The sequence below is a fragment of the Macaca mulatta genome, chromosome 2 (genome assembly GCF_049350105.2).
Source record: "Macaca mulatta isolate MMU2019108-1 chromosome 2, T2T-MMU8v2.0, whole genome shotgun sequence".
Classification (NCBI taxonomy): Eukaryota; Metazoa; Chordata; class Mammalia; order Primates; family Cercopithecidae; genus Macaca; species Macaca mulatta.
Genome location: NC_133407.1, coordinates 156,217,181 through 156,233,609, shown reverse-complemented (window position 1 = coordinate 156,233,609; position 16,429 = coordinate 156,217,181). Strand labels below are relative to the sequence as shown.

Here is a 16,429-nt window from a genome sequence, read left to right as displayed (position 1 = left end):
AAGAACCACACAATGGATCTGGAGGAGTCCAATGTGGGAGTCTTGGCTCATTCAGACCCAAAGGAAGAATTAAAGTCATTTGTTGATGAACACCAGAGTGGAACAAGCCTTTGTTTTAGGAGCAGAAAGGAAGAATTGCCTTAGTCCCCATTTTTAGATCTAAAGGAAGTCCCAAACTCATACATGTTGCAACAGGAGGGAGAGAAACTAGTACAACCTCCTTGGGAGAACAATTTGGTATCCAGTAAGGTTGAATTTCTATACTTTACAACCCAGCAATTCCACACCAGGATATATGTCCAAGAGAAGTTCTTAGACACAGGAATGGGACTGTTCACAGCAGTCCAGTTGTCGTAACTAGAGAATGGATACATTGTGGCAAATGGATTATCACACAGTAGCGAAAAGCAAATAAACTAGAGCTGCACAAAGCAGCACTGATGAATTGTAGAAAAGAAATACAAAGTGTTAAGCAAGTCATGGAAGACTGCGGTAAGTATGACGCCATTTTATAATGTTAAGAAAACAAGCAAAAGCAAATATACATATTTTTAGAGACCCATACTTATGTGATAAACACATAAAATAAAAAAGCAAGGGAATGAAACACAAATTCCAAGATTATAGTTATCTCCTGTCACCTCCCTGCCTGTCTCCTCTTCAGGTTGTTGGGGGAATAAATGAAACAGCACAACATACCCGGCAAAAGGTGGGTTTCTAGCACGCGCTCGCTCCCTGCCTTCTCCCATTCTCTCCCTTTGTATAGTTTCAGAGGAGAAAAATGTATAAGTTCTGGCATTCTCTTGGTGCTTACGTCCTTCCAGGGGGAGATCCTTCTGAAAAATCTAGTCTGTATCTCTCCCACTTACAAGGATTTTCTCCTGTTCAACTCTGCAAAGAGATGGGGCAGCTGGTCTGCACCTTCAGTTAGAATCCTGACTTTCTTAGAGTGCGAGCGTTAAGCCATCTTTTGGCTTAGTTCCTTCACACTAAAAACTCCCAGGTTTAACATGGAAGAGATCTTTTTATTTTCACTTAAAAGCATTCAGTTAGATCTGTTGTCCTCCGTGAGATTACAGAAGTTCCCAAATAGTGCTAGTTCCATCGTTTGGAGCTTAGGGTCAGTCAAACCTAATAAAAGTACAGACACGTGGCAACCAAAGTTTCACTTCTGCTGAAATTGTTGTATCACTTTAAAAAAACAAGGAAAATTGTATGAGGAAAAGCAAATTGCTTTAAAAAGAAACGGACATTCATTACTCCAGGATGTGAGATGCTATATATATATATATATATTTTTTTTTTTTTTTTTGAGACGGAGTCTCGCTCTGTCGCCCAGGCTGGAGTGCAGTGGCGAGATCTCGGCTCACTGCAAGCTCCGCCTCCCGGGTTCACGCCATTCTCCTGCCTCAGCCTCCTGAGTAGCTGGGACTACAGGCGCCCACAACCGCGCCCGGCTAATTTTTTGTATTTTTAGTAGAGACGGGGTTTCACCGTGGTCTCGATCTCCTGACCTTGTGATCCGCCCGCCTCGGCCTCCCAAAGTGCTGGGATTACAGGCGTGAGCCACCGCGCCCGGCCTGCTATATTTTTTAACAATTAAGAAGTGAAACTTTTAGAAGGGCTGGGCAATATGCAACTAAAAACAACTGAAGTCAGGATCCCAGAGCTTCCAGAAAAGGCAGCAGTTAGGTCAGCGAAAGAGTCATGAGTCACAAAGAGTAAATGAGTCTGGTCCTAGAGAGAACACATGTGAGAAATGGTTCCGCTGCCCTGGAGACTTCAGCTTCATGCATCCCTGCGCAGGCAGGGCTGGGTGAGGGGAAGGGCTCCTTTCACTGGGGTTTAATGAATGAATAAGCACTATTCCAAATTTAAATTCAGCTAAGATGTTATGAAGGCAAACAGAAAAGAGTCTCATTTGTTAAGGGCTTGCGGTATGCCTGGCCCCACGCCAGGCCATTGGGCCTGCTACTCCTCTTGTTTATTTATTTATTTATTTATATTTATTTTTTGAGACAGGGTCTCACTCTGTCGCCCAGGCTGGAGTGCAGTGGTGTAATCTCGGCTCACTGCAACCTCGACCTCCTGGGCTCCAATGATGCTCCTGCCTCAGCCTCCTGAGTAGCTGGGACCACAATTGCATGTCACCATGCCTAGCTAATTTTTTGTATTTTTAGTGGAGACAGGATTTCACCATGTTGGCCAGGCTGGTCTAGAACTCTGACCTCAAATGATCCACCTGCCTCAGCCTCCCAATGTGCTGGTACTACAGGCATGAGCCACCGCGCCCGGCCCTCCTCTTGTTTAATAACAACCCAAGCTGGGAGGGAAGGGTCCCCATCCACCAGTTGGAAGATGAGGAGGCTAAGGCCAGCATCACTGTATCCTGGAGGTGGCCAGCAATTACAAATGACCTGGGCAGATGTTCCAGTGAGGAGAATACAGGGCCGCTTTGGTCCGCAGCCGCAATTTCCATAATGACCCTTATCACAGCACTGAGCATTTACTGAGTGCTTCCTGTTTGCCCCACTCTGTGCTAGCCACCATCCATTCCCTTGCTCACTAATCCTCACAGCACCCTCTGACGTGTGACTGTAGTAAGGTGGAGGTCACCTCTGTGTGACCTTGGGCAGTGACTTCACTTTCTGAAGGCTCAGCCTTGTCACCTGCAATAAGGGGCACTCACAAGCCCACATCAGAAGGTGCTGTGAGGATTAGTGAGGGAGGGCATGGATGGTGGCTAGCACAGAGCAGGGCACACAGGAAGCACTCAATAAATGCTCACTGCCATGATAAGGGTCATTATGAAAATTGAGGCTGCAGACCAAAGCGGCCCTGTATTCTCCACACTGGAACATCTGCCCGGGTCTTTTGCAATTCCGGGACATCACTATCCACCTCCAGGATATAGTGAAATCATCAATTGCTTCTTTTTTTTTTTGAGACAGGGTTTCACTCTTCTTGCCCAGGCTGGAGTGCAATGGCACAATCTCAGCTCACTGCAACCTCTGCCTTCCGGGTTCAAGCAATTCTCCTGCCTCAGCCTCCCAAGTAGCTGGGATTACAGGCGTGCACCACCATACCCGGCTAATTTTTTGTATTTAGTAGAGATTGGGTTTCACCATGTTGGTCAGGCTAGTCTCGAGCTTCTGACCTCAGGTGATCCCCTGCCTCAGTCGGGATTATAGGCATGAGCGACCGCCCATCAACTGCTTCTTAAAACAGGCATTAATTATGCATTCACATATGGCACATGGTAATATTATCTAAGTAAGAATAACGTAAGAAGTGCTCGTGTGGCTGGGCGCAGTGGCTCACACCTGTAATCCCAGCACTTTGGGAAGCCAAGGTGGGCGGATGGCTTAAACCAGGAGTTCGAGACCAGCCTGGGCAACATGCTGAAACTCCACCTGTACAAAAAATACAAAAAATTAGCCGAGCGTGGTGGCACACGCCTGTAGTTCCAGCTATTCGGGAAGCTGAGGCGGGAGGATCGCTTAAGCCCGGGAAGTTGAGGCTGCAGTGAGCCATGATTTTACCACTGCGCTCCAGCCTGGGTGACAGTAAGATCCTGTCTCTTTAAAATAAAAAAAGTGTTCTTGGTTCCTGGAAGCAGGAAATGGTAACCTAGATCTTTCTTGTTGAATCCTCCAGCAAACACAGGAGCAAGCCACGCCTTGGGAGGCCTTATTTCTGGAATCACAGCTCTACCTCCCAGATGCTGCTGGTGGAGGGGTGGAGTCTGGTCAGGCCTCCGGTGTTCAGCACCCACTCAGCCCTGGGTTGCTCACAACCATGGACAGACAGAGGGAGGCCCTGGGCAGGAGCCACCTGCCAGGCTGGAGCACCCTGCAGCCTGGGTCCCAGCCCTTGGGCCTGCCTGCAGAGAGGTTAGAAAGGGATTATCTGGCACTCTCCATGCACCCTTGCCATCTGGGCACACTCCTCAGCTTCCAGCATAAGGGGAGAGGGCCAGTCCAGCCCCTGCAGGAGTGAGCGCTCCTGAGTACCAAGTGGCAGGGTGGTATGGGGGCTTCTGCAGCAGGGCACAGAGTCCCTGGATGCCAACAGACAGTGTGACTGCATAAAGCAGAGGTCCCAATCTGCCCCAGCCGCACAGGTCAGCTATGCTTACATTTACATCAATTACAATGAAAAAGATGGAAAAACTCAGTTCTGTAGTCTTACCAGCTACCTGCAAGTGCTCTATGGCCACATGCAACCAGTCACTTCCACACAGGTTGGGCAGAGGTAGAACATGTCCACCATCGCAGAAAATTCTACCAGACAGTATTGAAGATGCCTTCGATTCAGGAGGCACCAGGTGGAATGAAGAAAATGCCTGTGTCAGTTTGCCTGCATCTTAAATGATACACACTGCGTCTCTGCTCTGATTGAAAAAGTAAAACATGTTCAAGGGAGCTACCTCAGAAAAATCTAGAAAAGCCTCAAGTAGCCACTAAGTGCAAAGACCCCAGAATTAGACTTCTTCAGATCAAATCCGGCTCCACCACAGGGAGGCCTCTTGTAGGGGGCTCAACTTCTTTAAGGCTCAGTCGACTCCTTTGCAAATTGAGGGTAGTGCAAGTCCCCACCTCTTTGGCTTGTTAGTGAGTTCAACTGAGATAATTGCTATAAAGTGCTTGGAGCAGCACCAGACAAGGAATAAGTGGGCAGTAAATATTGGTTGTAGAAATAAAAACTAAAAGTCAAACCACTCCTGCCAACCAGAAATAATTAAGTATTATTAGTTTGGTCTCCTTTCAATAAGTTGCCAACGTGAACTGTGTGAACTGGCCTGGGAAGACCTCCAAGACCCACTGTGGATAGAAAAAGCTTAAACTGCTGAATGACGCCTACGTAGCTCACCACTGATGCTTTTAAAAACCCACAAAATACTACTGTTTCCTGTGGCTCATACGTGATATCAAAGCAGAAAGAAAGCTCTGGAAGGTTATACTGCAAACCGGCCATGCTGGTGACCTTATGGAGGGCTTTGGGTTGGAGCAGCAGGCCTGAGATTTCATTCATGGAACTCTTACATGGACAACTGAATGCCACACAGGGGTGTGGACCAGTGGTACTGTGCTGCTTCTTTGAGGCTTTGGGGGTTCCTGGAGATGCTTTCTACCATCCTCCAAGTGTGCACGCAGCCAGCCCCCAGCACACCTTTGCTAAGCGCTTGCTGTATGCTGGCCAGTGTCTAGGTGAAGCACATACAGAGACTCATAAAACGCAGGTGTGGGCCTAGGGCCAGACACACACACAGCAAGTCCGCTTGCGTGTGTGGGGAGCCCGCTCAGAGGCCTGCGGAGCCGGTAGGCAGCTCTGACGGGGAAAGCCCTGGCATTGGCAGGTCCAGGCCACACAGGAATGTGGGTCCAGTGTGGCCCAGTCTTCCAAATGTTCAAGAGAAGCTAGAAATCCAGTTTTAAGGTCATTTCCTAGTTCTCTTTTTAAAAACTTGTGGTAAATGTGCATAACCTAAATTGACCGTCTTCGCTGTCCGAAGTCACCATTTGCGGCATGAAGCTCGTTCACACAGACATGCAGCTACCAGCACTGTCCAGCTTCGAACCCTGCCATCCTCCCCAGCTGAAACGCGGTCCTCGTTCAGCAATTCTGTCTTTCCTGCACCCACCCCCTGGCGACCACCACTGACTTTTTGTCTTCATGAGTTTGACTGCCCTAGGACTTCATGTAGGTGGAATCATATAGTATCTGTCTGTATCAGTTCCAGTTTTAAAAAGTCTGAGTGGACTTTGCAAAAACCCCCCTGAGGACTGCCGGGACCCAGGTCGCCGTTTGCCGGCCTCACCCTTCAGCTTGGAGAATTCAAGAGAAAGGGAGGCAGGGGCTCTCCGGGGGCCCTGAGGTTCCAGTTCTGTGGGGATTGTGCAGGGCAGCAGGGGGTACACCCCAGAGGAAGTGGCCTGTGGTCCGAGTCACGTAAACTTCAGGATGAAAATATATGCCAGGTGGAGGATGAAGTCACCAGTGCAGGGCCAATGGTGTGACGCTGGCCTGGAAGGAAAGCTCCCCACGCTGAGGGTGGAGGTGAGGCTTGGAGAGGACAAAATGTGGCTGTGCCGACGTAGTGTGGGGACCTCCCAGGGCTGGATTCTGGACCTCCACTTTCATACAAGAACACAGCACGGGAAAAATGTTCTGTTCAGCCAGGTAGGTCCCAGGAGAGCAGAACACCCCCACAGCAGTGCAGGCTTTCCCCGGAGCTGGACTGGCCCAGGCTGCAGGTACCAATGCCTGGCCCCAGCCTCAGGGAAAATGCTGCTCCCCACGGCCACCCCCAGTGAGCACAGAGCCTGACCTGGTAGTCCTAACCACTGGACCTTCGGCCACAGTGAATAGTGACAGCCTCTCTGTGGCCAGGTGCCTGAGCGCGGCTGTGTCCAAAGAGATACAGGACAACCAGGTCTCTGTGTTTCCTCTACATTCTATGGATAGAATGTTCTTCTTCATCACAGGAAACATACCCAGCAGCACCTAGGATGTGACATCCAGAGACACAGTGGGGCGGACTGAATGAGAATGGAAACATACAACACGGTGTGTATGATGACCTCAGCTGGAGGCCATGCCCACTCCTCCTGCTTTCTTGCGGGGGAGAGTGGACCTGTCCAGAGCAGACTGTGGGGTGGCCCCGAGTGTGGCTCTGGATGCCAGGGCAGGCTGGGTGCTCCCAGGGGGCATGGCCCTCTCAGGCTCTTCCCAGCCAGACCCCATCTCCCAGGAAAGACAAAGCCGCCTGGTGTGGGCTTACTCCTTTGTCAGCCCGAGGCCCGCGCTAGGACACCACAACACATGTGTTACACAGGGGCAGAGGTTTGTGGGGAGCGGCTACAGACGAGCCTTCCAGCAGGAACAGCCAGGGAGTGTAATTTGCCTTCTTGCTCAGTCAACATCCCCTTGTCTCATGGTTCCCAGGGTGTGCGTTAGGGGCTGGGTGGGGACAAGGTCAGCCCTTCCACTAGACAAAGCCTTTTTCTATCTGGCTGCTACAGAAAGATCGTGCAAGCAGGTCACTTTCAATGTAACAAGCATTTCCTAAATACCTGTTTTGTGTCAGGTCTTGGTTGGATGCTGGGGGCTTAGAGTTGACTTGTAACTTCACATACATAATCTGTGAATATTTTTGCACATTGTTGCATCATTTGTACTCATGACTTACACTGACTGCATAATATCCCATCGGGGGATACATCAAGACTCAACTACTTATTGTGGAGCATTGAGAGTGACTTCGATTTTTTACTTCTATAAATAACACTGAAATGAACATCTTTTTACAGATGTCTATGGAATTCTCAAGATAAACTTCCCAAAATGGGATTTCTAGATCAAAAGATACCAATATTTTTATGAGTCCTAATACATAAAACTAAAAATGCTTTTCAACTTGACATTTCATTGCCATCAGCAAAGTATGGAAGTTTGAGTTTTGCCATATCCTTGTCAGCACAGCAGTTACCATTTGAAAAAATGTCCTTATTATATAATAGGGGGCAAAACCCACCTTCTTTCTACTATAGTACTTGGTTTACAGATAAAAGTTACAGAAAGCAGACCCGGCGCAGTGGCTCATGCCTGTAACCTCAGCACTTTGGGAGGCCAATGTGGGCGGATCACCTGAGGTCAGAAGTTCAAGACCAGCCTGGCCAGCATGGTGAAATCCCACCTCTACTAAAAATACAAAAATCAGCCAGGCTTGGTGGCGGGTGCCTGTAGTCCCAGATAGTCGGGAGGCTGAGGCAGGAGACTTGCTTGAGCCCAGGAGGCTGAGGTTGCAGTGAGCTGGGATGGCCCCACTGCACTCCAGCCTGGGAGACAAAGCGAGATTCTGTCTCAAAAAGGAAAACAAAACAAAAAAAAACCATGCTACAGAAGGCATTGTTTTGGTCTGAAGAACATGCAGCTCAAGTTATGTGTTTCTCCTTGCTTCTTTTCTTAAGGCAACCTGTTTTCTCTACCTTTGGTGGGGAGAGAGAGAGCCATATCACTATTATACATGACCCAAACGGTGGATCAGAACATAATCTGGGCTTTCAGCCTGTGGATTTGGAAGCCCTGATTACAGGAAGAGACCATGGGGCTGCTTGAGCCATTTCTTGCTATGTCACCAGGCTGGCATGCAGTGGCGCGATCTCGGCTCACTGCAACCTCCACCTCCCAAGTTGACGTGATTCTCCTACCTCAGCCTCTCGAGTAGCTGGGATTACAGGTGCCCACCACTAAGCCCGTCTAATTTTTGTATTTTTAGTAGAGATGGAGTTTTGCCATGTTGGCCGAGCTGGTCTCGAACTCCTGACCTCAGGTGATCCGCCTGCCTTGGCCTCCCAAAGTGTTGGGGTTACAGGCGTGAGCCACCGCACCCAGCCTGTTTGAGCCATTTCAAATGCACCCAAAAGTGATTTGACAGAAAACCAGCTCAGTGGCCACCTACATGCCAAGAAACAATCTTCCAGTTTCAGTAGATTCCCCTGCAATCGCTGTGTATTTTCAGATTCCATTCTTTAACCTCGATCCTTTATTGGAGAGAGGATGCCAGCATCCCCATATTTCCTTCCTACTTCAGGCTGCAACTTGATTATGCTTTAAAAAAACTTAGCTATCGTTGTTTCAAGCACAGTTTCCTAATGAAAGCCTGGTTTATTTTCTGTGCTTGTGTGACATGTAATAGCAGAAATTCCACCAGCTTTGACACTATATACCAAAGTATAGGGAAATAAGACAAATGACAAATTAAAGCAAAGGAACCACTTCCTTAGATGAAAGGCCATATGTCTATCAATTTTTGCTGCCACTACAAAACTATGTTTGGCCATCAGCTGACACATTCCACTAATGCTAAAAAACAAAAACAAAAGCAAAAACCTTCCAATCAGAGAATACTGGAACAAAGGGAGGCTCAAAGTCACAGGTAGAAGGGGCTGGAGAGGTGATGTGTTAGACAAGAACTGCGTGCCACCCCCACATGCCGCCCTTCCCTCTCCAGGGCAAGGAAGAGCATATGACCATGGGGGCTCTGCTTCTCTCGCTTTCTAAAAAATGTACAGATGGCAAAAAGTCCAAGATCACAGCTTGTTGGCCTGGAGAACAGTTTGTTTCCCTCAACAAAAGCCATTTCCTTCTCTTCTGTTTGCTGATGGTCCCAGTTTCAATCCACGGCCACTGAGCACATGTTTCGTGCCCCCACTACCACTGCACTGAGTTACCTTGGAGTGAGGAAGGATGTCTCCCTTTGTGGCTTTCTGCAGCATCCGAGCACAAGCTCGGCTTTACAAGAAAGATAAAGGCAGAAATTAATTTCTTTACTAATTGACAACAGCTTGAAAAAGGTATAAAGATGCCAGAATTTAGCATATGGGCTCTGGAAACACATTTCGACTCAGATTTTTTTTTTTAAGCTGTTACTACATGCTTTATAATGTAACCAACTAAAAGGCTGCTAACGGTGCAGCATTTTCGAAGTAATGCATTCTCAGGATTTCATATTTAGAAGGTTTATTTGAAAACATCCTACTCTCCACTGTATAAATAAGAGGAAACAGCATGACAAAAAGTGTCATAACTACAGTTCTTGGCATCTAGCAAGATGATCTTCCTTTTGTATCACGCTGCAGGATGACGATCTGGGTTTCAGGGAGTGGCAGGAGGCTGGTTCTGTGGGGTTAGTGATCACGTTGCCACGTGTCATGCCCACAGTGGCCATTCTCCTGTTGATTTTCTCTCTCATGAAATGTTAGGGCTCTGTGCAGCTCTGGGTTGGCCAGAATCATCCAGAAATGCCAGACCTTTCTCTCAGAGCTCTCTGATGAAAGTTGAATATACAGAAAGTGCCTCTGGCTTATAAATAAGTGACAGCTGCGGAGTGGGGAGAGGCTTTTGCCACTAGAAACTTCCAGGATAGGATGCATGAGATCAAGGAATTAAGTCTGTAACAAAATAACAGGATGCTCTGTGAAGTCCAAAGAATGCTTGAGGCAAACTGCAGAGCTCCACAAGATCAGCAACCCCACGAGCTTTTACAGCCCAGGAAAAGGTTTAATAGGAAAAAATCTCCCATACTGTATGTTTAGAACCAAATGAAGGGAAATGTCAAAGGGGCCGGAAACAATATGTCAAATTAGGCAAATTCCTGACCTGACTCAGATTTTGCGGAACATTTGATCCTAAACTACGCTGTCCACGTCCTTAAGATCACCTCTAACTGGGTTAGGAAACAGATGACAGAGATTGTGTTTTGACTAATATATATGCTTCTGTCATACACCTGCTGATTGGCAGAGTCCCTGGCAGGCAGCAGAAAGCACACAGGCAATGGCATCAGATCCGGGGACAGACCCCAGCTGCTACTTTGTAGCTGTGTGACCTTGCAAATGACTTCACCACTATGATCCTTGGTTTCCCCATCAATGGAAGTCGCCATCAGGGGCCAGGGTATTTCCTGAGTGGGTTGCTGAAAGGGTTAAATGAGGAGGCAAATGAAAGTACTTGTCACACAGTAGGCGCCCAAAAAATGCTACTCTTCCTTCCTCCACCTTTCATACTTCATCCTTGCAGGAATCGACCTGAGTGTCCATAAACAGATGGCTGGATAAAGAAAATGTGGTGGTGCATTTATACATCGAATGCTACTAGGACCTCAAAAGGAGTGAAATCCTGTCATTTGCAATAATGTGGATGGACCTGGAGGCCATTATCTTAAGTGAAATGACTCAGGCACAGAAAGTCAAACGCCGAATGTCCTCACCTGTAGTGGGAGTGAAATAAGGTGCACATATCGACATAGAAGGTGGAATGACAGACACTGGAGGGCTGGAAGGATGGGGGGTGGGGGATTGAGAGATGACTTGTGGGTACAATGTACATTGCTCGGGGAACGGTACACTAAAAGCCCAGACTTCGCCACCACGCAATATATCCATGTAACAAAGCTGCACTTGTGCCCCATACATTTATATGAATAACAATAATAAAAAAGAAAGCCTGCTTCAGGATGCTGGGGTTCCTGATGCAGTGTCCATCCATCCTCCGGGATGCAGCCGCCCTGCTCAGGCTACACAGGCCTTTCCCAAAGCTGTGCCCTGAAAGAGTCCCAGCCTCTGTACTGATGTCACACCTGCCATCCCTGCAAGTGGGGACAGATGGCACAGGGGCGGGGCATGGAAGGGGAAGGCTGCACAACAGACTGACCCCTCACAAGACTGGCGCTGGAACTTTATATTTTTGTGCACCATGTTAACAAAAGTTATTTTGACTTTACTGAAGTGAAGAACAGAGTTTGAATAGAATGAGAGACAGCAGCTTGGGAGATGGGGGCCCAGAGAGAAACAAGGAAGGTGGAAATGGAAGAGATGGAAGATTGAGAAACCAACAGCACCGGCCAGGCGGGCTGGGGAAGAGGAGACTGCGAGAACGCCGGGGATTGTGAGGATGGAACTGAGGCCAGCAGGAATGAGCACATCCTCCGGACTCTCCTGCAGGGAGAAAACAAGCCCCAAACATGTGGCCATGGCCCCTGAGTTTTCTAACATGGCAGCTCTGCACAGCGTCCTTCCTACGGCTCTGGCTGCCTCCAAGCCGTTCATGGCTCCTGGGCAGATGGCAGTCCCCTCTGCACTGCTCACAGCACTCTCTTGTCCTGGGCTCACAGATCCACCCTGCCTCATCTGCCCCCAGGTGGTCTCCCTTTACTCCCACGATCTTCCCTTCTCCACCCTGCCCATCCTTTTCTCTCTGGCCCTGGAGGCCTCATCCACATGGAACACTTAAAGACACCCTGGTGTGATCCCTGGGCTGGTTTCTGTGTCATTTGGCTCTGGATCCCACCCCCATGTTTCCCACCTGTCTGGAACCAGTTATGTCCCCTCCCAACCTGGCCCTCTAGTCTTTATGGGGGTAGAACTGCAGGCTCACATTCCACTCTTCCGTCTCCCTCTGCGTCCACTCCCTCCAAAGGCATGCATGCCATCCTTCCTGTCTTCTGCCACTCCTGTAGGAAGTCTCCCTCTCGTCTACTGGGGCTGGTTCCCCCGCCTTCCAGCCTTTCTCCCCACCCCCAGCCCCCACTCTCCCTCCAGCCCAGTGCATTCCACAAGATCCACTCAGTCTGTGGGCCTGGGGAGGAGATAACCCTGCCCCTTCCTCCTCCTTCCTGAATTTTCCTCAGGCGATGGGGTCTAGGAAGCTGGTCCCTGGGGTGGCTCCCAGACTCCTGAGCCTGCACAAACAAGTGACTCAGCCCTGTTCTCGATTGCTGATGGAGTCACCTGAGGTCACAAGTGGGTCATTCTGTGTCTGCCTTTGTGTGTCCCTGTCTATGTTCCCTTCTCTCGTGCTGTGTCTGTCCCTCCTAAGTGGACGTAAGGAGCTCCTCAGTCCCCTCTTCAGTGCCTGCTCTTTGATGGGCTATTGGGAACATCTGGAGATTTGGTCTGGGACTCAGGGGAAGTGACCCAAGGCCACTATCCCAGGCCTCCAGGCAGCACCCACTCACCCATCCTTGCACTCCTGCACACCCCGGGCCTTGCACACACACCTGCTCCATCTGGAATACCCCTTCACCCTGTGGAACATCTGCACTTCTCAGCTCTTCCCTAGAAAAACCCCAGCCTTCTCCTGTGCGTCTAGAGGTCTAACTCCAGTGTTATCACAGGATGGCATAATCAGGGTCTACTACAGACCCCCACTGGACTGTGTGCTCCTGAGGGGCAGGGTGCCTTGTGATGTCTTTGTATCTCCAGCACCTAGAAAGTGCCAGGCCCTTCACAGATTCTCAAGAATAAGAGAACTCATCAGGACAAGAGCTTGTGGTTTCTTAAGTCACAGAACAAGAGATTCCCTCCAGGGCAGCTAAGAGGTAACGGAGACTTGTGAGCCCAGGGTCTCCGGTCCAGCCCAACCCAAATGGGCACAGGAACGATCACTTCCATCAAGTGGCTGTCTACAGACTTGGGAAAGAAAATCTCAGACTCCCTCGGGACACGAGCTTCCACGGTAACACCTATTTGAGCTCCTCAGCGGCTGTCTCCAAGGTGATGCCCAGAAACCGTGATTGGAGCGGGTTTCTCCTTCCACACCTGTTGTCCCTGGGGTGGCTCCCAGACTCCTGAGCCTGCACAAACAGGTGACTCAGCCACATCCTAGGGAAGGGGGTCCTCCCACTGGAACAGGATTTGGCCACAACCTGGCACTCGGGGACCTGGTGTTGAAATGAGCCAAATGGGGACAGATGTTCTTTCTTCCCAAGTCCACGTGGGATTTCACGTGGGGAGGAGCCGCAGTATCTGGTTTAAGTAAAGGAAAAGTCATTAGCAAGAGACTCAGAAGCATTCTAGGACAAGTGTTGAAAGTAATCCCAAACAACTGTACAACAACTTACAACTCCCCTCACTGGATCTGACTAACAGGGGCAGGGCTGTGCTTTTTTAATGCTTTTCCATAAAAGCATGCCTATCCAGACTCGGGTGGCCTCCCCTCCACACCACAAAGAGGCGCCTGGCACTCCGAGGACCATCCGAATTCAATCCGAGTCATTCTCAACTCAGGGTTACACATCACAGTCTGTTGACATTGTTCCGTCCTTGATCATACCCCAGAGAGACAGAACACACGACAGAGGTGGGAGAGGGAGGAGGGAGGAGGGAGGGAGGGGGAGAGAGAGAGAGAGAGAAAGATTCCCGTTACAGTGTTACGGGCTGAGCTGTTTCCCAAGATTCACAGGCTGAATGAAGCCCTAACCCCCAGTACCTTCGAATGGATACAAAGTCTTTGCCAAGGTAATTAAGTTAATATGGGTGGGCCCTAATCCATTATAACCCAAAGGTACACACTAGAAGGGGAGGACCACGTGAGGACACAGGGAGAAGACGGCCACTTATAAGCCAAGGAAAGAGGCCTCAAAAGGAACCAGCCCTGACAACACGTTGATCTTGGATTTTCAGCCTCCAGAACTGTGAGAAAATAAATCCCTGCTGTTGAAGCTCCCCAGTCTGTAGATTATTTTGTTATGCTGGCCCTAGCCGACTCATACACATGGAGTTTTTCCATTTATGCTCCAACAGCCCCAGGTGGTGTGCAGCTCCCTCCACACCTCTCACTGCCACGTGACTCCGTTCTTTTGCAAATGTAATTATCTTTGCTTGGAATGATGCCCCTCTGCCCACCTCACAAACTTCTATTCAACCTTCAAAACCCCTTGTAGATAGCACATCCTCTGTGCAGCCTCACCTTGCCCTCTGCCCCCTTCCCCAGGGAGTGCTCCCTCTTCTCTGTGTCCACAACCCTGATCACTCTCTTACTAAGCATGCTGAAGCCTGGGTTTGGCAATGTGTCAAGATGCCTGTGATCTGGGCAGTCTGAGCCTCTCGACACCGGAATGAGGACTCCTCTCTAGGGCTGGCACAGGGCCTGGCGTGCCACAGACTCTCCATGTATTCATTCAAATTCTCAACTCTTCTATTTATTTATTAGTGACTGTCTTGACTTTGGATCAGAAAACTTCATCCTGGAACCTCCCTATCACTCTGAAATAAAGAACATTTTCATTAGAACTGGGAAGTGCAGCATCCAGCCAAGATCTCCAAATAAACACCATTTTCTGATGGAAAGAAATAAAGCAAATGTTTCCCAGAGCTTTCTGCTGTAAGGACTTAGAATTTACAAATTCAGATACCGTTCATCATAAAAGGAAAAGTGCACAGTGCCCTCTTGTACTCCTTTACTTCTAGCCCTCCTGCATTCCACATTCCATCCTTTACTCATCCTTTCTTCACTGAGCACTTGCTGTGTGCTGGGGGGATGGGTTTGGCATTCAGCAGTCGGCAAGATGAGCACAGATCTTCGTCATGATGGGGGTCAGACAAGAAACACAGAAAATCTAAAGTGGGTCTGACCACTGGTAGTCTGGAGGGAGCGGGTATGGGGTGCGTGTGTATGTGTGTTATGTGAGGGGGTTTACTGTTTTAGAGGAGGCCTAGCTGAGAAGGTGATATTTTAGTAACGACCAGAAGGAGGTGACAGAGCAAGCCATTCAGACATTTGGGACACATGTTCCTAGCAAAGGGGACAGAAAGTTTGAAGACTCCAATGGGCCCAGTAGGTGGGAACAGAGGGGAGGCCAGTGAGTTGGAGCCAAGGACAGGGAGAGATGGGACCAGGTCACGGGGGTCTTTTAGGCTTCTTGGGGACTTTGACTTTGACCCCGAGGGAGGTGGGAGCCACAGGGGGTGGTAGCTGAGGAGGGCCATGGTCTCACTTGGGCTGAAGGGACTCCTCTGCCCGAGTGTGGGGACTAGACTGTGGGGGTGAGGGTACAGCCTCCCTGCTGAGAAAGCTACTTCTGTGTCCCGTTCGCCTCCTGGTGAAATCAGGGCACCGTTTCTTCTGGGTTTGCTGTGGAGAAGGCATCTGAGTGACAAGGAGGCCATAAAAGGTAGTCTGGGACACTGGGCTAGGAACTGAGATCCAGTTCTGCCCCCAGCTCGCTGGGTGCCTTGGGCAGGCCACTTGCCTCTTCATCTGCGCAGTCAAGAAGATGGTCTCCACATCTTCTCCCGCCACGCTTCAAAGGCTGCACTCTCATTCTCTAACTTCAGAAGCAGCTTATTAAAAAACAGAGGGTAGTGCAAAAACGAGGGAGAGAGAACCGCAGTGGAGAAAACTGAGAAAGCCCCAAACAGCAGGTGGAGGCCAGGCCCTCCGGGACTCACAGGGAACAGATGTCCATTCTGTTGGCAAACCACAGGTTTCAGTCATTTCCACTCCCGGGCAAACACACACTGGCACACACACACACACCACTGAAAGGATATGCCACAAAATGGGGTACTGTTTGTCTCTGGGTAATTGAGTTAAGGCTAATTTTTTTGTCCTTTGGGTTTTCCAAGATTTCTACAATGAACTGGTATTTTGTCATGAGGGGAAAAAGACTTCCCCACCCACAAAATGCAACTGTACATATGCACAGTACAGAAAGCATGAAAACAAAATCAGCTGGCTCTGAATCAGCCCACAGTCATATCTGGTCTTGAGAAACCACTGTAATTGGAGTTAGTGCCTTCATGCATTAAATGGATGTGCCAGGGGCAAGGCTGGCAGTTGAGAATGTGAAAATGAATGAGTTGTGTGTGTGGAGGGACCAGAGGTGAGGATCACTGATCTGGCAGAGCCCTGCCAGAGCAGTGGTGTTTCTGGGGGTCTGGATTACAGCATCAAGACAACCACAACTATCACTGAGACATCCCTGGAATGGAGAAAAGCAGTGATCAGAAATAGCTCCCAGGAATGGTTTTCATTATCTTCCGCCATTGTTGCCTTCTCTGAAACACACTGCTCTCAGTCATTCGGTAGGCTGACTGCAAAAATGGCTTCAATTCTCCCTTCTCCTTCCCCTTGCCCCTGTCCA

The 16,429-nt window shown here is 49.3% G+C and overlaps 1 protein-coding gene across 12 annotated transcripts in view; it reads right to left on the bottom strand.

Moving 5' to 3' along the window:
- The window catches only part of MGLL (monoglyceride lipase), a 136,401-nt gene that overhangs the window by 45,454 nt on the left and 74,518 nt on the right, over positions 1-16,429 (bottom strand). The window contains exon 4 of one of the 12 annotated variants that reach the window (XM_077993722.1): positions 700-891. The exons of the other annotated variants lie outside the window; for them this stretch is intronic. Within the exon in view, the coding sequence (XP_077849848.1) occupies positions 700-799 (100 nt within the window). The 5' untranslated portion in view covers positions 800-891. The remainder of the gene's footprint in view (positions 1-699; positions 892-16,429) is intronic. 12 annotated transcript variants of the gene reach the window in all.